Here is a 22,345-nt window from a genome sequence, read left to right on the forward strand (position 1 = left end):
GCACGCTGCTGACTTCCACATTTGCAGAGTTCCCTTGTCTTTATTCCTTTAATCCCCACATTCCCAGCGTGGTTCTAACCCAAACATGGGGCTCTGCAGCTGCTGTCACCGTGCAGGCACAGTTTGTTCCCTGTAGGGGCATTGGGGGTAGGATGGTCGGGACAGATGGAGATGAGAGATCTCTGCAGCCAGGTCTGGAACTTGGGGTTTATTGCAAAGGGCCAAGTGCAGGGACCTGCTGGGAGCTGCCAGGCACAGCTGGAGCAGGAGTGAGAGGAGAGAGGGGGAGAGAGGGTGAGAGGGTGAGAGAGTAAGAAGGGTAAGAGAGCGAGGTTCCCATTACAATACAATAAATCTTCTTCTGTGTTGAATATTCTGATTGTCACGAACCAATCTAGCACAAGCTACAAATCCTATAGCATTTACATACAGCCTATAAGAATCATTACATTGCCATACTGTGTTGCATTTTAAACCCTAAAAACTCCTCTTTGGGCCCTTCTGCCAAGCTGTAGGGTCTGCTCTGAGCCTTGGGCCTGTCTGCAAGCAGAGGGTGTTGTTCCATCAAAAGGGGATCACCTTCAGCTGGCCATGCCATTGTTTTCCAGTTGTTCAGTAACTGAGGGATCTCAAAGCTTGCTTTCATTTCAATCTCACTTATAGTTTCCATATTCTCAAAATCTTCTGCCAGGCAATCATATTTATAAGGCTTTCCTGTCCCATCTCCCCCAGCAGTTCCCAGCTTTGCTGACAGTGTTGTTCTCTCCCCAGGTGTGGCCCATCAGTGCTACCACGGCTTTATCAAGGCAGTGCAGGAAGGGAACATCCAGTGGGAGAGCCGCACTTACCCCTACCCTGGCACCCCCATCACCCAGCGCTTCTCACACAGTGAGTATCCTGCAGTGCCCTGGCACTGCCTCCCTGCATGGGACTGCTTCCCTGAGGGCTGGCAGTGCCATCTCTGGAGTCCCCATGGGCAGTGCCATGCCCTGGAGTCCCCACGGGCAGTGCCATCCCCTGGAGCTCCACTGAGAGCTGCCTCTCTCGGGGGCTGGCAGTGCCATCCCCTGGAGTCCCCCATGGGCAGTGCCATGCCCTGGAATCCCACTGGGAGCTTCCTCCGTTGGGACCTGGCAGTGTCATCCCCTGCAATTCTGCTTCCATCAGGGACTGGCAGTGCCATCCTCTGAAATCCCAATGAGCAGTGCCATCCTCTGGAATCCCTATAGGAGCTGCCTCCGTTGGGACCTGGCAATGCCACCCCCTGGGGTCCCCATGGGCAGTGCCATGCCCTGGAATCCCAATGGGAGCTGCTTCTCTCAGAGGCTGGCAGTGCCATCCTCTGGAATCCCAATGGGCAGTACCATGTCCTGGAGTCCCCATAGGAGCTGCCTCCCTTGGGACCTGGCAGTGCCATCCCCTGGAATGTCCCTCCCATCAGGGGTTGGCAATTCCATCCTCTGAAATCCCAATGGGCAATGCCATGCCCTGGAATCTCTATAGGAGCTGCCTCCCTTGGGACCTGGCAGTGCCATCCCCTGGAGTCCCCCTGGGAGCTGCTTCTCTCAGAGGCTGGCAGTGCCATCCCCTGGAATCTCAATGGGAGCTGCCTGGCTGGGGGCTGGCAGTGCCACACGTGCCCATCTCCGCAGTGTTCAGCCCATGGTTGTGCCAATGCTCACCCCAAGAGCAGGGATTTGGGAGCTGCTGGTCCTGGCAGGCTCATTGATCCTGGGAGGTGTTGATGGAGTGGAAGGGGGATGGGATTGTGGCTTCCTGGCTGTGCAGGGATCGTTCTGCAGCTCCCCAGGCTGGAAAACTCTCCCAGATCACGGGGTCAGCCCTTGACTGAAATGTGTCCCCAAGTGCCACACCCAGGGATGGTGACTCCAGCACTGCCCTGGGCAGTCTGTGCCAGTGCCTGGCCCCCTTTCCATGAAGGGATTTTCACAGTATCCAACCTAAATCTCCCCTGGCACAGCAAGGGCTGCTGCCCTTGTGCTGTCCCTGTTCCCTGGAGCACAGCCCGACCCCCTGGCTGTCCCCTCCTGTCAGGAGCTGTGCAGAGCCACAAGGGCCCCCTGAGCCTCCAGGCTGAGCCCCTTCCCAACTCCCTCAGCCTCTCCTGGTGCTCCAGCCCCTTCCCCAGCTCTATTCCCATCTCTGTACACACTCCAGCCCCTCAGGGTCTTTGTGCTGAGGACCCGGAGCTGTCCCCAGGATCTGGGCCTGACCTTTGTGTCCTCCTCAGCCCCTGGGCTGGAGTCATTGCCATCAAAGCCAGTGGGTTTTGGGAAGTGCAGCACTCAGGGATGTGCAGCAGCTGCTGGTACAAGTCCTCTACGTCTGTGAGGAAAACTGGGAATTCTCAATGTGCTGGGCTCAAACTGAGCAGAGCTGCAGGTGGATTTGCTGACAAAAGGGAGGAATTCAGTCAACAGCACCACTCAATGTTTGGGTGAATTCTTCCCCTGCTTCCAAGATTCTGGAAGAGAACAGGAAGAGAAAAGATCCCTAAACACGGTGCCACAGAGGGGAAGATACTGAAATAATCCCTGTTCTTTGGAGTGCAGCAGCATTGAGCTGCCTCAGCTCCAGCAAAAAAAAACACACAACAAAAATTCCATCCTGTGACTTCAGCACAGAGTCTGAGCCCTCTGGGGGACAGCTCTTCCAGGAAGCAAATTGCATTTTTCTGAGGCAAGATAAACACGGTGCAAGCCCTGCCATTCCAAGAGCAGCAGGCAGCACATTTTCATCTTCCCAAGCAATAATTGATGAGGCGGCCGCTGCGCTGCCTCCTGCCAAGACAAGTCCGGGAGACGCTGCGGGGAGCTGTGGTGAAGTCATTGTGCTCTGCCCAGATACCCTGGCCTTCCTGGAGGATGAAAAGGCTCCGCAGTTCACAGCTCATTTTTAGCAACCTTACTGAAGTGCTTATTAACGACTTCACACTTGCGTGTATTTCCCTTCAATTTTAGCAGCGGTTTTGCCACTGCTGAGTGCTCAGGCCAGCTAGAAATTGCCTGGAAAAGGCTCAGAGCTGCCCCAAAGAGCGCTGTGTGCTCTTTGCTTTATCCTGCTGCCTGCCACGGGCTTCCTGGCTGCAGAGTGAGTTGTCTCCCTAAATCCCCTGCCCTCGGAGCGTGTAATCCGTATTAGCCTCGCTCGGTGACAGTGCCCCGGCTCTGCCCGGCCCCGGTGGCCACGGCAGCGTTAGTAATGCACTTTGTAGGCACAAAGCTAATCTGGATTAACTTGTTTGCTGACTTAAACGGATTGGTTTGTGAGCAGCTGCCCAGATCTGCAGCCTCTGCTTTCCCTGCAGCAGCGTTCGCTGCCCAGCCTTAAAGCCGAGCTACAAATCGTCAGTTCCTAAAGGCAAAACCATGAACTGTCACCTAAAATCCCACGGGATGACAGTGAGCTGAGGTGGAGGGAACAGGAGTTTGGGAAGTGAGGAGGGAGCAGGCAGGAGTCACAGAGCCCTTCTAGAGGGATGAGTGGTTTGCTGCTTTTTGTGGGAAGACGTCACCGCCCAGGCACGAGTCAGTGCTGCCATCAAAGCCCTGGCTGGGGCTCGCTGTCGCTTCCAGGAATTGTTAGAACTGTCCCAGAAGTTCTCAAAGGGAGCACAAACGGACAAGGAGGGGAATTCTAAGCAGCTGGAGGTCAACCTGTCTGCTCTGAGTCCTGAAGGGAGGAATGGCAGAAGTGCTTGATAAGGAATAATGAATGGAAGGCTCAGCCTGGCGGGGATCACACCGCTGAGAACAAACTGTGGACGGGCTGTCACCTTTCCAGAACTGCAGGATGTGAAACATCAATAATGCTGAGTGTTCAGGGTCAGGAATGCTCCGTGTTTGGGGATTTTTGGGTGATGTTCACAGGAGTCACCGAGCTGTTTTATGTATGAACCTGCGAGGTCATAGCAGGGCGATGAGTCACGGGGTGAAATCACTGCCCGCAGTCAGAAAGAGATGTCAGGAGGCTCGGGAATGCAGAAACGGAAAAGCAGCACAGGAATGCCGACCCTTGTGCCAGGGATATCGATCCTCTGCTGGAGGAGTGACTAATTTTAAGCATTGATTTATTGTTTTTGTTTCCAAGGAGCCTGGGGTTGGTGGCACCACGGGGATGAGTAATTACAGCAGTTTGTGGGTTTGACGAACCCACGGGAGCGGTGAGAGCTGGAATGTTTGTTTTACAGGATGGGCTGCTCCTGGAGCAGGGCTGCAGCTCCTCCCAGCACCCAGCCTTGCTCAATAGCCCCGGGTTTTTGGCTGCTCAGGCTCTGCACTGCAAGGGGCAGGACAATGGCATTTGAGGGGGGGAGGAGATAGAGGTGGAGATGGAGATAGGAGGAGATGGGAAAGCTGGGGGTGTTCACCTGGAGAAGGCTCCAGGAAGAGCTCAGAGCCCTTTCCAAGGCCTGAAGGGGCTCCAGGAGAGCTGGAGAGGGACTGGGGACAAGGGATGGAGGGACAGGACACAGGGAATGGCTCCCAGTGCCAGAGGGCAGGGATGGATGGGATACTGGGCAGGAATTGTTCCCTGTAAGCTCTGGCTGCCCCTGGGTCCCTGACGGTGTCCAGCACCAAGGGCTGTCACCCTCCAACCCAAGAACCATGTGGGAATGGGATTTACAGCCCAGCCAGCTCCTTCCAATCTCTCCAGTGGGAAATACAACCCTTGAACTGGGATGGGTGAATTTATTTCATGTTCTCTGAGGTTCAGAAGTCAATGTTCTTCGATGATGGTGAAGGGAATGTGCTTTCCATCTGGTTTCCCTCCCCAGTCAGCTCTGCTCTGGCTATCAGCCACTCCTGTTGGAAATCTCCTTTGGTTCATTGCTCAGGGCAGGGCAGTCAGGAGTGTGCTCAGAGCCAGAGCTCTGCTCTCCCTGAGCATCAGTGCCTTCAAACACCAGAATCACTGATTCCTTTCCAAAGATAAGCCACTTCTGCAGTGCTGAATCTCCAGGAGTCACTGAATTTTGCTGGGACATAAAAAAACCCCAACTAAATCCATTCTGTGTTTTCCACCCAAAAAAAAAAAAAACCCTAAAACCATCAGGGGCATGCACAATTTCTCTCTGATTTATTCTACACCTGATATAAACTATGTATAAACATATCATGTATTCCATGATATGTTTATAGATAGTTTATATCTAATATCCTGAGCTGGATCCACAAGAATCATCAGAGTCCAGAGCAGCCCCAACAATCCCATGTGGAATTCCCACAGGCTGGAATAAACTTCAGCTTTTCACTGTGCTTGCTTTTTCCTGATTTTCCCTATTTTTTCCCCTCAAGCTCCTCAGCCTTCCTTACCTTCAGCTGCTTAAAATGACTCTAAAAGGAAGTAGGACAGCACAATCTCAGTGATTTTGCTGTGGGGGGGTTATCCCACATGGAATTTTATGGGAAACCCAGAATTCTGCCCAGCCTCCAAGGCAGACAAGCTGAGCAAACCCTCCCTAATCCGTGTTTCAGTTCCCTCTGGCCACAGGTACCTGGGTGCTGCAGACACTTCCATGGGATTTGTTTTGGGGCCAAGAGCTCTTGGGTGTCTCTGAGGGGATGTCAAACGTGGTGTTCCCTCCCTGTTCCCCATCTGGCTGCCTCATCCTTTCCCACAGGGGGCTCAGAGCCAGAGCTCTGCTCTCCCTGAGCGTCAGTGCCTTCAAACACCAGAATCACTGATTCCTTTCCAAAGATAAGCCACTTCTGCAGTGCTGAAACTCTGGGGGTCACTGAATTTTGTTGGGACATAAAAAAACCCCAACTAAATCCATTCAGTGTTTTCCACCCAAAGAAACCCTAAAACCAAAGAGGGAATGCCCCTGGATGATCCTGGGTTTTAGTGGGGCTCTGAATGAGCTGGGGTGAAATCCTGACAAGAGAACAGAGCCCAGGGCTGGGTGCAGAGGGGTCTGTGAGCTCTGTGATCCAGCTCAGGGCAGGTCAGTGAGCTCAGTGCTTTAATCACAGCTAAGCTCATTAATTCCAGGCCTCTAAGGCAGTTTTCTCTGCACTTTGAGGAGCAGCTCTGCCCGAGGGATAATCCTCTTGGGAAGGTTCTTGCTGGAGCTTCACCCTGCTCGGGGATGCCCTGTGGTTCTGGGGAGCTGGGGCAGGCTGGCTGCTGTTCTGCAGGGAGGCCTGAGCTGGGAGGGACACGGGGCAGGGACAGGGCTGTGGGACACAGGGCAGGGACAGGGCTGTGGGGACAGCAGTGACAGGGCTGTGGGGACAGCAGTGACAGGGCTGTGGGACACAGGGCAGGGACAGGGCTGTGAGGACAGCAGTGACAGGGCTGTGGGGACAGCAGTGACAGGGCTGTGGGACACAGGGCAGGGACAGGGCTGTGAGGACAGCAATGACAGGGCTGTGGGACACAGGGCAGGGACAGGGCTGTGGGGACAGCAATGACAGGGCTGTGGGACACAGGGCAGGGACAGGGCTGTGGGGACAGCAGTGATAGCAGCTGTGGGGACAGCAGTGGCAGTGCTGTGGTACATAGGGCAGTGCCAGGGCTGTGGGTAACACAGCAGTGAGAGGGCTGTGGGGCACAGGACAGTGACAGGATCTTTGGTCACACAGATCAGCAGTGACAGGGCTGTGGGGACAGCAGTGACAGGACTGTGGGACACAGGGCAGGGACAGGGCTGTGGGGACAGCAGTGACAGGGCTGTGGGACACAGGGCAGGGACAGGGCTGTGGGGACAGCAGTGATAGCAGCTGTGGGGCACAGGGCAGTGCCAGGGCTGTGGGGACAGCAGTGACAGGGCTGTGGGTAACACAGCAGTGACAGGGCTGTGGGACACAGGGCAGTGACAGGGCTGTGTGGGTCACACAGCAGTAACAGGGCTGTGGGGCACAGGGCAGTGACAGGGGCTATGGGGACAGCAGTGCCAGGGCAGTGGGTCACACAGATCAGCAGTGACAGGGCTGTGGGGACAGCAGTGACAGTGCTGTGGGTCACACAGCAGTGCCAGGGCTGTGGGTGACACAGATCAGCAGTGACAGGGCTGTGGGTCACACAGCAATGCCAGGGCTGTGGGGACAGCAGTGCCAGGGCTGTGGGGCACACAGATCAGCAGTGCCAGGGGCTATGGGGACAGCAGTGCCAGAGCTTGGGTGACACAGCAGTGCCAGGGCTGTGGGGCACACAGCAGTGCCAGGGCTTTGGGGACAGCAGTGCCAGGGCTGTGGGGCACACAGCAGTGCCAGGGCTGTGGGGCACAGGGCAGTGCCAGGGCTGTGGGGCACACAGATCAGCAGTGACAGGGCTGTGGGGCACACAGATCAGCAGTGACAGTGCTGTGGGTCACACAGCAGTGCCAGGGCTGTGGGGCACACAGATCAGCAGTGCCAGGGCAGTGGGTGACACATATCAGCAGTGCCAGGGCTGTGGGGCACACAGATCAGCAGTGCCAGGGCTGTGGGGCACACAGATCAGCAGTGCCAGGGCTGTGGGTGACACAGATCAGCAGTGCCAGGGCTGTGGGGCACACAGATCAGCAGTGCCAGGGCTGTGGGGCACACAGATCAGCAGTGACAGGGCTGTGGGGCACACAGATCAGCAGTGCCAGGGCAGTGGGTGACACATATCAGCAGTGCCAGGGCTGTGGGGCACACAGATCAGCAGTGACAGGGCTGTGCTCCCTTGCAGGTGCGTGTTACTACGACCCCAACCAGTCCATGTACGTGTTCGGGGGCTGCACCCAGAGCAGCTGCAACGCCGCCTTCAACGACCTCTGGAGACTGGACCTCAACAGCAAGGAGTGGATCCGGCCCCTGGCCTCAGGTGAGCCCTGCAGCTCCCCCCTCCCTCCTCCCAGGGCTCAGGTCTGTGCTTCTGGGCGTGTCTGAGCCTCATCCCACCGGGTTTGGGCTGCATCCTGGAGAAATGTGGGGTTTGAGGCACAGTCTGAGTCCTCAGCACCACCTTGGGGGGGTTCAGGGGAGCAGCTGGTCCCTGTCGTGCAGGGTGAGGGATGTTCCCTGCAGCCACCAGAGCCTGAGGTGATGAGGCTGAGAAAATCAGGATTGTTCAGCCTGGGGAAGGCTGAGTTGGGATTGTTCATTTGGGGAAAGCTGGGTTGGAATTGTTCAGCCTGGGGAGGGCTGAGTTGGGATTGTTCAGCCTGAGGAAGGCTGAGAGAGTTGAAATTGTTCATTTGGGGAAGGCTGAGTTGGGATTGTTCATTTATTGTTCATTTAGGGAAGGCTGAGTTGGGATTGTTCCATTGGGGAGGGCTGAGTTGGGATTGTTCATTTATTGTTCATTTGGGGAAGGCTGAGTTGGGATTGTTCATTTATTGTTCATTTAGGGAAGGCTGAGTTGGGATTGTTCATTTATTGTTCATTTAGGGAAGGCTGAGTTGGGATTGTTCCATTGGGGAGGGCTGAGTTGGGATTGTTCATTTATTGTTCATTTAGGGAAGGCTGGGTTGGGATTGTTCATTTATTGTTAATTTAGAGAAGGCTGAGTTGGGATTGTTCAGTTGGGGAGGGCTGAGTTGGGATTGTTCATTTATTGTTCATTTAGGGAAGGCTGAGTTTGGATTGTTAATTTGGGGAAGGCTGGGTTGGGATTGTTGATGCTGCAGTAGGCTGAGAAGGGTGTGATGTGATGTGATGTGATGTGATGTGATGTGATGTGATGTGATGTGATGTGATGTGATGTGATGTGATGTGATGGTTGTTCAGCCTGGAGGAATCTGAGAAATTGGGATTGTTCAGCCTGGAGAGGAGCAGCTCCAGAGAGAGCTCAGAGCCCTTGCAGGGCCTGAAGGGGCTCCAGGAGAGCTGGAGAGGGACTGGGGACAAGGGACACAGGGAATGGCTCCCAGTGCCAGAGGGCAGGGTCAGATGGGATATTGGGAATTAGGAATTGTTCCTGTGAGGGTGGGCAGGCCCTGGCACAGGTGCCCAGAGCAGCTCTGGCTGCCCCTGGCTCCCTGGGAGAGTCCAAGGCCAGGCTGGAGCACCCTGAGATAGCAAAGGTGTCCCTGCCCATGGCACTGGGTGTGTTTGAGGTCCCATTCCGTGATTCCATGGTGAGAGTCACTGTCCCAAAGCTGAGATCACTGTCCCAGAGCTGAGATTTTCTTTGCTCATTGCAGTGGCTCCCACTGCAGGTATTTTGGGGGGTGGAGCAGACAAGCCCGTGCAGGTGGGAGAGCGTGGGAAAGCAGGTTCCTTCCTGCTGTCCAGGCACCCTCAGAGGGCAGGAAAACACCACAGATTATTTCCCACACTGTTTTTTTTTTGTGCTGGAAATGTCACCCACAACAGTTTGGTTTTTTTTCCTTTTAATTTCTGAATTCCACTAAAATAACTTTGAGGAAAGCAGAAGAACTGGGGGAAGCTCTTGGGGCAGGGAAAGAAATCAGTGTTGGAGCAGCTCTTTTGGCAGGAGGAAAGAGAAAAGGAGCTCAGCATCCAGCAGCATTCCTTGTTGGGCACAGAATTCATGTGCCCCAAGTATTGTGGGCTGCTCAGATATTGTTTAAAGTCTGGAGCACTTGAAGTCCTCCAAAATGCAGGGGATAAGGAGACAAGAGGTGGAGATGGATACAGAGAGATGGGAAAGCTGGGGGCGTTCACCTGGAGAAGAGGAGGATCCAGGGTGACCTCAGAGCCCCTTGCAGTGCCTGAGGGGCTCCAGGAGAGCTGGAGAGGGACTGGGGACACATCCCAAGTGCTGGTGTCACCTGGGAATTTCCAGCTGTGAACACCTCCCTTGGTGCTTGGACATCCACCCACACTTCCTTGGAGTTCTGGTTTTGTGTCCCACAGCCCCTGTGGGATTCCCACAGGGGAGAATTGGGGTGTTGTGGATTTAAAAGAGGAGAAAGCAAACCCCAGTCCTCCAAAGGAGCTCCTGGCCTGCTGGGGCTGCAGAGGGGAGGATGCACACACAGCTCCTGGGCTCTGCTGAGCTCTTTGCCCCAGGCTGTGGATTCCTGCAGCCCGGGGAGCTCTGCCCTGTCCCCAGTGCCCACAGAGCCATCCCTGCCCTGTCCTGTCCCCAGTGCCCATCCCTGCCCTGTCCCCAGTGCCCCATGGAGCCCATCCATTCTGTGACAGTGTTCACAGGGGTTTTCAGGTGAGGGAAGAGACGAGAATGTTGATTCCATGTTCAGAAGGCTTGATTTATTATTTTATTATATATATTACATTATAACTATACTAAAAATAATAGAAGGGAAAGGTTCATCTCAGAAGGCTGGCTAAGCTAAGAATAGAAAGGAATGAATGATAACAAAGGCAGCTGCCTCACTCTCTGTCCAAGCCAGCTGACTGTGATTGGCCATTAATTACAAACAACCACATGAGACCAATCCCAGATGCACCTGTTGCATTCCACAGCAGCAGATAACCATTATTTACATTTTATTCCTGAAGCCTCTCAGCTTCTCAGGAGGATAAAACCTTAAGGAAAGATTTTTAATGAAAAGATGCCTGGAACACCCTGCCCTGTCCTGTCCCCAGTGCCCTACAGAGCCCATCCCAGAGCCCTGAGCCCGTGGTGGTGCTCCCCAAGAGCAGCTCTGTGGGAATGTTGTGGCTCTGTGGGAGTGCGTGGCTCTGTGGCTCTGTGGCTCTGTGGCTCTGTGGGAATGTTGTGGCTCTGTGGCTCTGTGGGAATGTTGTGGCTCTGTGGGAATGTTGTGGCTCTGTGGGAATGCGTGGCTCTGTGGCTCCGTGGCTCTGTGGTTCTGTGGCTCTGTGGCTCTGTGGGAGTGCGTGGCTCTGTGGCTCTGTGGGAATGTGTGGCTCTGTGGCTCTGTGGCTCCGTGGCTCTGTGGGAATGCGTGGCTCTGTGGCTCTGTGGCTCTGTGGCTCTGAGAATGTTGTGGCTCTGTAGCTCTGTGGCTCTGGGAATGTTGTGGCTCTGTGGGAATGTCGTGGCTCTGTGGCTCTGTGGCTCTGTGGGAATGTTGTGGCTCTGTGGCTCTGTGGGAATGCGTGGCGGGGCCGGGTCCCACGGGAAGGGAAGGGAAGATCCCCCGAGGAGCTGTTCCTGCACGCTGTCATGGCTGAGATGGGATCAGCTGAAACTGGAGGCCGGGCTCGGGGAACGCTCTGGTTCCTGCTTTTCCAAAGGGATGAGTCAGCCCCGGTGGGATCCCACAGCTCCAACTCTTCCTTTGGGTGCCCCCAGCTGGGGGTGGCACCGCCTGCCTGGGAAAGGAGAGCCTGGAGGGGGCAGAGCTTTGAAATGCTGCGATGTAAATAAGGCAGGAGAGGGCTTTTTAAAAGAAAAACCAAAGAGTTGACATTGATCGATCACCACTCATTGTGTGTGCAGGCTAATTGCTGTGGAGGAGTTCCCACACCTGCCCCACAGACTCCAGAGCTCTGGGATGAGACTGGCTCTTCCCCAAGGCCAGGGCTTGCTCAGAGAGGTTCCCTCACACTCCACGTGTGCCCTCATTCAGCATCTCCTCTAAGGAGCCCTGGGCAGGGAATGGGAGCACAATGTCTTGGGCACAACTCCATCCCTTCCTGAGAGGCTTTTCCAGGAGAAGACACCCTTTTGTTGTTGTTGTTGCTGTTTGTTCCTACCTGTTTTCATCCGGGTTTTCTGGCTCCCAGGCATGAGATGACATCAGAGCTGGATAATTCCCCTCCAGCCCGAGCTGCTTCATCTGGGAGTAAATATTTAGCCTTCAAAGAAATAATTGGCTTGGGTTTCTTTCGTCTCAGAGACGGAGGAGGGAGATAATTACTTCAAAAAACCCTAATTTTTGAGGTTTCAAAGTATTTTTTTGCTTAGATGTGAAACAATGGCTTTGACGTGTGACGGATGGGGCTGGAGCAGCACAAGAGAGTTGGTGCCTGGCTCTTCTGGAGAGCTTTTGGTGGGCTTGGAAGCGCTGGAAAGGAGGGTGGCAGGCAGCAGGATCTCTATTTTGGGAAGGCGCCTCCCAGCTCTTCTCCCTGGAGCTCTCCTGGCCATTGTGGAGCTGCTCCCACCCTTCCCATCCCACGCAGGATCTGTTGGAGCAGGATAATTTGCAGCCCCACGTGTGGGATGTGCTGCAGTGCTGTCCCAGGGTAGGTGGTCCCTGGCAGACAGGGGCTTTTTCCATGTTGGGGGTGCTTTTCTTGCCCTCACTTGCACAGTTAGCCTGGGCAGTTGTTGGAATTTGGGTCCATCTGTGCTCAGAGCATCCTGGTGGAGGGCTGGGGGTGGTTTATGCTGGAATCTGTTTATCCAGCTCCACTCCTGAGAGTCCAGCTGGTGGAGCACGCTGGTTTCAGTGCTGAGAGTCCCTGGTGCTCCCCAAAAATGGGCTGAACAGCCAGGAAAGAAACCAAACCCCATTTGAAACTGAGAGTTGCAGGACATTCAGTACCTGGAGGGGCTCCAAGAATGCTGGAGATGGACTTTGGACAAGGGCCTGGAATGCCAGAGGGCAGGGTCAGATGGGACAGTGGGAAGGAATTGTTCCCTGTGAGGGGGATGAGGCCCTGGCACGGATTGGAAGTGTCCAAGGCCAGGCTGGGCAGGGCTTGGAGCACTCTGGGACAGTGGGAGGTGTCCCTGCCCATGGTGGGGCTGGTACTGGATGGGCTTTAAGGGCCCTTCCAACCCAGAGCATTCCATGATTCCACAGCTTCATGCAATGGCAGCTGCAGGGGGTTGTGCTGAGGCCTTTGCTGATGCCTGGATCCATCCCTGGATGTGCTGCCCTGCTGGCAGGGAGGGTTTGTGCTGCTCCCATGCAGGTCTGGTGAGCTCCCACCCTCCCTGTGCAGGAGAAGCTGCTGGAGGCTCCCAGAGGGCCCCAGGTGCTTTGGCACCACCTGAGCCTCCTGTCCACATCCTGCAGGGACACTTCACAGGCAGAATGGGCAATGTGTCCACAGGCAGCTCCTGCTGGGCTGCTCCAGGCTGTGTCCACTCGATGGTCCTGGGGCTTTTCCAGGATTTTAGGATTCCTTTTCCTGCAGAGCAGTGACTGAGGTGCTCTGCCCTCACCCCCAACTGCAGCTCTGTTCCCCTCGCAGTCACTTCCCTCACAGGGAATCCCTGCCTTGCTTTGGGCATTAAAACCCCCAAAATCCTGACCTGAGGAGGCTTTGTCCCTCCTGGGCTCCTTGGTTCCAGTTCCTCAGAGTCCTCAGAACCACACCAGAAAAAGCCTTTTTGGATTAGGGAGGAAAGGCCAGGAGCTCTGCTCTCCCAGGGGCTCATGGCACAGAGGGGAGAAGCTTTTCCCTTTAAAACTGAGCCTGTTGTGTTTACAAAGCCAGAAATGGTGCTGGAATGATCAGGGCTTTGCAAGGAGAGGCATTGCTCATGCACATCCTCCTCTAGGGTGTGTTTTATCATCCCCCAATGCTCCCACCTGGGCAGGCAGGAGGGCTGGAGGGGCCCTGTCCCTCTTGTCCCTGTGTGTTTCCCTCAGCCAGGCCGGGATATCCCTCTCTGATCCCACAGGGGTTCAGGAGCCCCGAGGTTCTGCTTTTCCTTTTGCTGGGAGGAGGCTCCTGCTGCTCCTGCTCCTGCTCCTGCTCCTGCTCCTGCTCCTGCTCCTGCTCCTGCTCCTGCTCCTGCTCCTGCTCCTGTTCCTGCTCCTGCTCCTGTTCCTGCTCCTGTTCCTTCTCCTGCTCCTGCTCCTGCTCCTGTTCCTGCTCCTGCTCCTGCTCCTGCTCCTGCTCCTGCTCCTGCTGCCCTGGGCCACCCTGCCCCAGCATGGGCACCTCCCCAGGACCTCTCTCCCTCTCTCCTGCTCTTCCTGTCCCTGGGGAGATTGGAAAGTTTCTCATCTTCCTGAGGATTTGGGGATCAAACCAGGCTTGGAGGCAGAGCTCCTCCTTGAGGCTTTGATCCCCTCTGCCCTCAGTGTCAGTCCATGGCTGATCTCCCTCCTGCTCCAGCCTGGAGTTTGTGCCTAAACCTCCTGGGTGGCCTTAGCAGGACGCAGTAAAACCCAAAAAAAACCCCTCTGCCAGCGGCTCAGCTCTGCCCCAGCCCCCTGCATGCCGTGCCGGGAGTGGGAGGATCAGTTTCCCTTTGTGACTGAGGGGAAGGTGCCTTTGATGGTGTTGTGTCAACAAAAGCAACAGCCCGAAGGAGGCAGGAGAGGCTCGGCAGAGACTCCTGGTGTCAGATGTGGTCCTGGTGGAGAAACCTCCCCGTCGCTCCCAGAGCAGAGAGGTTTGGCCTTGACAAAGCTGTGCAAAACCCTTGCCCCGAGCTAAAAAGCCCAGCCTTGTTTTCATCTGCCCCTTCTAGAAAACAGCAGCGAGTTTTCAAAACAATTTCCCAAACAGTCGCTGGAGTTTCACGGTGCTGAATTCCTCAGCTGGGATCTCCTCAGCTCTGGGAGCTTTGTGGAGCTGAAGGAGATGCAGGGAAGGACTGAGTGGGCTTCCCGAGGAGGGGGTGGTGCTGGATCCCACAGGGTCCCACAGGATCCCACAGGGTCCCATAGAATCCCACAGGATCTCCAGGATCCCACAGGATCTCCAGGATCCCACAGGATCCCATAGGGTCCCACAGGATTTCCAGGATCCCATAGGATCCCACAGGGTCCCACAGGGTCCCACAGGATCTCCAGGATCCCACAGTATTTCCAGGATCCCACAGGATCCCATAGGATCTCCAGGATCTCCAGGATCCCACGGGATCCCACAGGGTCCCACAGGATCCCATAGGATCTCCAGGATCCCACAGGATCCCACAGGATCTCCAGGATCTCCAGGATCCCACAGGGTCCCACAGGATCCCACAGGATCTCCAGGATCCCACAGGATCTCACAGGTCCCAGCTGGGCACAGCCACAAACCAGAGCCACACTGGCACTCGAGGAATGAATCCCACTGGGACCTGACCAAGGGCATGGGGGAATCTGAGGAATAATCAGAGGTGTGGGAATAGCAGGGAGCTCCTCATGTGTGGATTTAAACCCTCTGTGAGTGCAGATTGTGCAGCTCGTTCAGTTCAGGGTCATCAGCTGTGTCCAGTCCTGGACCCCTCAGTTCAGGAAGGGCTGGAGCGTGTCCAGGGAGGGGAATGGAGCTGGAAAGGGGCTGGAGCCCCAGGAGAGGCTGAGGGAGCAGAAAAGGGGCTCATCCTGGAGCAAAGGAGGCTCAGGGGGCCCTTGTGGCTCTGCACAGCTCCTGACAGGAGGGGACAGCTGAGGAGTCAGGCTGTGCTCCAGGGAACAGGGACAGGAGCAGAGGAACGGCCTCAGGCTGGGCCAGGGCAGCTCAGGGTGGACACCAGGAGAAATTTCTGCATGGAAAGGGTGCTCAGGCCTTGGAACTGCCCAGGGAGAGTAGGAGTGCCCATCCCTGGAGGTGTCCAAGGAAGTCCTGGAGGTGGCACTCACTGGGCTGGGGACAAGGAGAGCATTGGGCACAGGTTGGACTCGGTCTTGGGGGCTTTTCCAACCTCAAGGATTCTGGGATTCCTTTTCCTGCAGAGCAGTGACTGAGGTGCTCTGCCCTCACCCCCAACTGCAGCTCTGTTCCCCTTGCAGTCACTTCCCTCACAGGGGATCCCTGCCTTGCTTTGGGCATTAAAACCCCCAAAATCCTGACCTGAGGAGGCTTTGTCCCTCCTGGGCTCCTTGGCTGCAGTTCCTCAGAGTCCTCAGAACCACACCAGAAAAAGCCTTTTTGGATTAGGGAGGAAAGGCCAGGAGCTCTGCTCTCCCAGGGGCTCATGGCACAGAGGGGAGAAGCTTTTCCCTTTAAAACTGAGCCTGTTGTGTTTACAAAGCCAGAAATGGTGCTGGAATGATCAGGGCTTTGCAAGGAGAGGCATTGCTGTAGGACATGCACATCCTCCTCTAGGGTGTGTTGCTTTGGGCATTAAAACCCCCAAAATCCTCACCTGACCTGCTCTGTCTGCAGAGCACCCTTGGTGTCCCCCTGTGTGACTGAGGGCAAAGCTCAGTTTTATAAAAGGCTCAGGATCACCTTGAGCCCCCCCAGCCATGTGTCCCTGTTGGCCTCCCAGGAGCCTGGGGCATCCAGGAGCTGATTCCTGGCAGGAACAACCTCTCTAATTATGGCTGAGTGCCTGAGCCTCCAAAGTGGAGCAGGTTAATGGGCTGGATGGAAATCCCTCGTGCTCTGAGCAGTCTGGGTGAGCCTGGAAGAGAGAAAAGCTTTTTCCAGCTCTTTTCCTCATCTGGGTGGTTTTCTCCTCATTGCCCTTTGAGTTTGGTGGCAGTAGGGCCCATTCCTGCCTCTGCAGAGCTGAAACATTTTGTGTTATCCTCCAAAAATCCATGGCTTTCCCACCACCCCCCAAAGGCTCTTGGAGCCCTCAAACTCAGAGTGATTTGGCACTTTTGGAAGCTCAGCTTTAATCCTGTGAGCCTGCAGCTTCCTTATTCTGCCCCTGATTTCTTCCTTTTCATAGCTTCCTCCTGATCACACCCCTCATTTCTTCCTCATCCCACCCTTCATTTCTTCCTCATCCCACCCCTCATTTCTGCCCTTCTGGAGCAGAACCAGGACTTTCCAAGCTCTGTCCCCTGCCCTTTGGGGCAGAGGCTGTCCCAGCACAGATTGCTTGGAATTGCTTTCTCCAGTTTAAACATATTGATTGCTTTCCTGCTTTTTTGGACTCCCACTTTTACAAGGAGGTGAGTGACCACTCCTGCCAAGCCTTTGACAAACAAACTGTCCAGCAGCATCCCTGAATGTAGAGTTTGGGCTTCATTCCTGCCCTTGCAGAGGGTGGACTGGCAGCTCTGGGGTGGGAGCAGGGCTGTTCCCAGCCTCTGGATCCATCTGATGTTCATTTGTTCCTCTCTTTGCCTGGCTGGTTTTGCAGAATGTCTCTAATGGAATTTGTGGCGTTCAATATGAAATATCTCAAAGGCAAGAGATGAAAAATCAACCCAAATCAAGTGAAGGGTTTTGTTGGTGGTTCTTTTTTTTTCTGTGTCAGCTGCCACCTATTTGAGTTTCCAGGAGATTAATCCATGGTTTAGGTTTACAGCACACACCTCCCCTCCCTTTGATTTGCCAGGCTCTGTCCTCCTCCAGCTCATGCCATTGCTGGCTGTGTTTAACCTCTGCAAGGTTTTTGTTGTCTGGATGCAAACCACATTCCAGTGGCATCCATCCTTGGATGGCCACCCTGCCGTGCCTGGCACGGAGCATCCCAGGGACCGCGGGTACAAAACCCACGGGCAACCTGAGCGAGTGGTGAGCAGGGATTGATCCCACAGCTGCAAACTGAGCTTGTGGTGAGCTCTTTGCAGGGATTGATCCCACAGGGGCCATCCCTGAACCAGGCAGGAAAAGCCAAAAGATCCCTGCCTGGGATCCCTCCCTGTCTGGGATCTGCTCCCTGCAAACCAAGGCTTGGAGAGCCCGGCTGTGACAGTGTTCACAGGGGTTCTTGGAGGAGGGAAGAGATGAGCATGTTGACTCCATGTTTCAGAAGGCTTGATTTATTGTTTTATTATATATATTACATTAAAACTATGCTAAAAGAATAGAAGAAAAGGTTTCATTAGAAGGCTGGCTAAGAATAGAAAAGAATGATAACAAAAGAGTCTGAGCCAGCCTACTGTGATTGGCCATTAACTAGAAACAACTCTATGAGACCAGTCACAGATCCACATGTTGCATTCCACAGCAGCAGATAATCAACGTTTATATTTTGTTCTTGAGGCCTCTCAGCTTCTCAGGAAGAAAAATCCTAAAGAAAAGATTTTCCATAAAAGTTGTCTGCGGCGCCCGGTCAGTGGGATGAGGAATGGGTGAGGATCACCCATCACCTCCAGGGGAAAACATCGCTGTGCCTCCCGCTCCCAAACCCCACATCTGAAATGTGGGATTCTCACATTCCTCCCTCCCTTCCCCCGACCCTACCTGGCTGCATCCTGCCCCTCCCTCCAGCTGGCAGCGCCTTATCCTTATCAATGCCGCGTTCCCACGGCTTTCCAGTGCTCCCGGTACCCGCCAAGGTCACCGAGGCACGGGGAGGGGGCAGAGGCAGCTCAGCAATCCCACTGAGGTGAGCCTGGGCCTCCAGGAATGCGGTGCCCGAGGCAGCCGGGAATGGCTGTGAAGGAGCCATGGATTACCGGCCCAGGGAGGTGGGAGTGTGCCCAGGGAGGTGGGAATGTCCTCATGGAGGTGGGAATGTGCCCAGGGAGGTGGGAATGTGCCCAGGGAGGTGGGGATGTCCTCATGGAGGTGGGAGTGTGTCCAGGGAGGCGGGAATGTCCTCATGGAGGTGGGAATGTGTCCAGGGAGGTGGGAATGTCCTCATGGAGGTGGGGATGTGCCCAGGAGCAGGGCTGGCTCAGTCGGGGCTGGCACAGGGGTTTTACCCCAGCAGCCCAAAGCACTTCTCCCGTTCCCTGCTCTCCATGCACCGCAGGACTTGGAAGTTCAGCCGGGTTTTATCCGTGGGGGAAAGCTTTCCCTGCTGTGGGAAATGGGCTCCTCGGAGCAGGGCTGGGCTGTCGGGTCAGCAGGGCAGGGAGGCAGGTCCAGCTGTGGCTCTCCCTCAGGGAATGATCCCTCAGCCCGAGGATGCCCTCCTGCCCTGCCCGGACAGCTCAGCCTGACGTGGCAGAGTCCTGTCTGAAGGGGGAAGGAGCAGAGGGAAGGGCTGAGCAGGCTCTGAGAGGAGCAGCTCGAAGGGAAGGGGGTGCTGGAGTGGGGATCTGGATTCCCTCTTCCCTCAGTTCCTCTGGATTCCCTCTTCCCTCAGTTCCTCTGGATTCCCTCTTCCCTCAGTTCCTATGGCTTCTCTTTTCCCTCAGTACAAATTTGGGCTCTCACCTCGTTCTACTGTCAAGGACACCTTCTGCTATCCCAGGGTGCTTCAAGCCTTGTCCAGCCTGGCCTTGGACATTTCCAGGATTGAGCAGGAATCCCTCCTAGTAGTAGTACCAGGTACTACTCCTCCTCCTCCTCCTACTACTACTACTACTAGTACCTGGTACTCCCTCCTCCACCTTGGAAAGCCAGCACTAGGAGAACAGTTTGTGTTTTAATGATCCCAAAGTGCAGGACTGTCATCCCTTTAACTTAGGCAGAAGTTAGGCTGGATTTTCCAAGAGTATTTTTTTTTGTCTATCAGGAATTTTTTTCCCTTTTTCCTGACGTTTGATTTGCCAGCCCTGCAGAGAATTTAATTTCTCGCTTGTCCGAGTTTGGTTAGAGCCGAGGAATTTGCAAACTGTGGCTCAGACAAAGCATCTCCAGTTTATTTCCTTTTCAGGAAAAAGGCTCAAAAGCCCGGAGCCACACACGGGGTTGTTGACACTGGTGGTGTCTCACATCTCATGAATGTGTTGCACCTCAGAGGGAGCCGATCCCTCCTTCCCGAGGCGTGGGAGGCACCCGGGGGTGACGGTTTCCCTGGACACAAATTCCCTGATGGTTTCACACCCAGTTATTCCGCTTTCCCGGGTCTCTGACAGGCCTTGCCTCCGGGGCAGGTCCCTCCCTGTCCCCTGTGGGGTCAGCGGGATAAACCCCGCTATCCCACGGCTGTGCTGTCAGCTGGGAGGGAAGGATCCTGCCGGGAAATTCGGGCAGGCTGTGCTGACATCTATCGGCAAGAGCTCCTTCCCAGGCAGCCCAGCCTTTGCCTTGAGGACTCAATCCACCAGGATTAGGTGTGTAATCCTCGGGATTGGGCAGGCAGCATTCCCGGGGCAGTGTAATCCACACTTCCCCAAGCATCCCGGTGCTCTGTGTCTGATTTTAATCTTTCCCCAAAGCATCTGCTGTAAAACTCACAGAGAATGGGGCAGGCACCTGGAACAGCAGAGACCTCATTCCTGCTTGACTGCTGTCCAAAGGTGGATTTTGGTTCCTGCTATGAAATATTCAGGGAGTTTGGTGTTCAGGGCTGGAATTACTGGAATGAAGGAGAAAAATGCTTCCCTGGCATGGAGGGAGCAAAGTTTAGGAACCAATGGGTTGAAAACGGGAGTGAAGGGGGAGACAGCAAGGGAGGAGGGGAGTGCAAAGAGGTGCACTGAATTTCCTTTGCTGTGCTGGGAAGATGCTGGGGTTTCAGTGAATAACTGTTGTCCTTATAGCAAATACTGGGAGCAGCAAAGCCCTGGCTCTTCCCAGGCTTTTTGCACTTCCTGCCTCTGACTGCATCCAAAAGGGTTGTGGATTCCCAGTCCCAAAAAATGTCCAAGGCCAGGCTGGACAGGGCTTAGAGCAACCTGGTCCAGTGGGAGGTGTCCCTGCCCATGGCAAGGGGTGGAATGGGACGAGCTTTAAGGTCCCTTCCATCCCAAATCATCCTGTAATCCTCTGGCTGTGCCTACAGGGTGCTCTTTAGAGGATAGTTGAGGTTTGGAGCCCCGTGGTAGCTGTAACCTCACCAAATTACACAGCAGCCATTTCCTGGAACACCAGTCATTTTGGGATTCTCCGAGGCTGGGGCGCCTCCCTCGCGCTGCGGGAAACGAGCCGGGAGCGGAAAGCGCGGAGCTCAGCAGGGCTGGACACGGCCCCATGTCCCACCCCGACCTCCCCCTGCCCTGCAGGAACCCCCTCCTGGGGCTGGGGAGCCCCAGCTCCAGGAACATGAGCTGCAGGAGCTGCTCAGCCCTTTGTGGGAGCGCTGAGCTCTTCAGTTGCACAGGGGCTGGTCTGGGGAGGTGTCAGGCTGTGAAATCACCGGAGGAGTCTGCGGGGCAGCCTCGCTTCAGGGGGAACAAAACCACCAGCGTGGAAGCAGGGCGAGGTGGATGCTGGGGATTCCACCCACGGGGAGAGGGAACAGAGGCTTTTGCAAGAGCAGCTCCTGTGTGGGGCCAAATCTGCCTTTCCCAAAGGATGGCTGCCTTTCCCAAATCCTCCTTTCCCAAATCCTCCTTTCCCAAATCTGCCTTTCCCAAAGGATGGCTGCCTTTCCCAAATCTGCCTTTCCCAAAGGAAGGTTTCCTTTCCCAAATCCTCCTTTCCCAAAGGATGGCTGCCTTTCCCAAATTTGCCTTTCCCAAATCTGCCTTTCCCAAAGGATGGCTGCCTTTCCCAAATTTGCCTTTCCCAAATCCTCCTTTGCCAAAGGACAGTTGCCTTTCCCAAATCCTCCTTTTCCAAAGGACGGCTGCCTTTCCCAAATCCACTTTTCCCAAAGGACTGTTGCCTTTCCCAAATCTGCCTTTCCCAAAGGAAGGTTTCCTTTCCCAAATCCTCCTCTCCCAAAGGATGGCTGTCTTTCCCAAATCCACCTTTCCCAAATCCACCTTTCCCAAAGGACTGTTGCCTTTCCCAAAGGACAGTTGCCTTTCCCAAATTCTCCTTTCCCAAAGGAGAGTTGCCTTTCCCAAATCTGCCTTTCTCAAATCTGCCTCTCCCAAAGGACTGCTGCCTTTCGCAAAGGATGGCTGCCTTTCCCAAATCTGCCTTTCCCAAAGGACAGCTGCCTTTCCCAAATCCTCCTTTCCCAAAGGACAGTTGCCTTTCCCAAAGGATGGCTGCCTTTCCCAAATCTGCCTTTCCCAAAGGATGGTTGCTGAGGGTGACCTCACTGCTCAGAGCTCCCAGCACCTCGGGGCACTGCTGCCTGGGAGAGGGGCAGGGTGTATCCCAGTGAAGCCTCTCCCGCAGTGCAGCTGCAGGAATTGCGGCAGGAATTGCGGCGATCCCGTCCGGGGCTGTTGGGAGATAAGAGGCCGAGCCCGCGGCGTTCTGGCGCGGTTATCTCGCCATTGTTTGCTCAATGCTGCATGAGGACATTTTTGCCAGGCATTAGCACAGAGTGACTCAGTAAATCCAGTTGCACGGGGTTCAGAGGGCACTGCCTCTCCTTGTTCGTGGATTTATCAGAGCGGCAGCACCTCGGAGTGCCGGGGTTAAAAAAATACCCACGGGCACCTTGCAACAGCGTGGAGGTGACTGATCCTCCCCGAGGCCTCTGCCTGCACCTCCCAGAGATTGCAAGAAACCAAACTTGGCTTCCATGCCGGGGTTTGACTGGGCTTGTACCACAGTCCTGAGTCTCTGCAGGGTGGAAATCCCACACTGAGAATTCTGTCTGCATGTCAGCATCAGGGGGTCGCTGATCTGCCCCCCAAAATTGCAGATAAACTCAGGATGTTCCCCCAGTTCCTTCCCAAGAGGTTGCAGATAAACTCAGGATATTCCCTCAGTTCCTTCCCAAGAGGTTATTTGTGTCTGCAGAGGTTTTGTCTCTCTGCTGAGGAGGCAAATCAGCAGAGATTTGTTTGGTTTTTCCTTAAGACTCCTGCAAGGCTGAATTCCTGTCTGCTTCCCAGCATGGAATTTGGGGTTTTTCTGGAAGGGAACACTAAATTGCCTGTGGTTTTGGTAAGAGAAGATGATACTTCTGTGGCTTTTAG

The 22,345-nt window shown here is 54.9% G+C and overlaps 1 protein-coding gene across 1 annotated transcript in view; it reads left to right on the forward strand.

Moving 5' to 3' along the window:
- FBXO42 (F-box protein 42) overlaps positions 1-22,345 on the forward strand; it is a 57,236-nt gene that overhangs the window by 22,441 nt on the left and 12,450 nt on the right. The window contains 2 exon segments of the mRNA XM_058039128.1: positions 772-888; positions 7,681-7,815. Of these exon segments, the coding sequence (XP_057895111.1) occupies positions 772-888; positions 7,681-7,815 (252 nt within the window).

The sequence above is a fragment of the Melospiza georgiana genome, chromosome 22 (genome assembly GCF_028018845.1).
Source record: "Melospiza georgiana isolate bMelGeo1 chromosome 22, bMelGeo1.pri, whole genome shotgun sequence".
Lineage (NCBI taxonomy): Eukaryota > Metazoa > Chordata > Aves > Passeriformes > Passerellidae > Melospiza > Melospiza georgiana.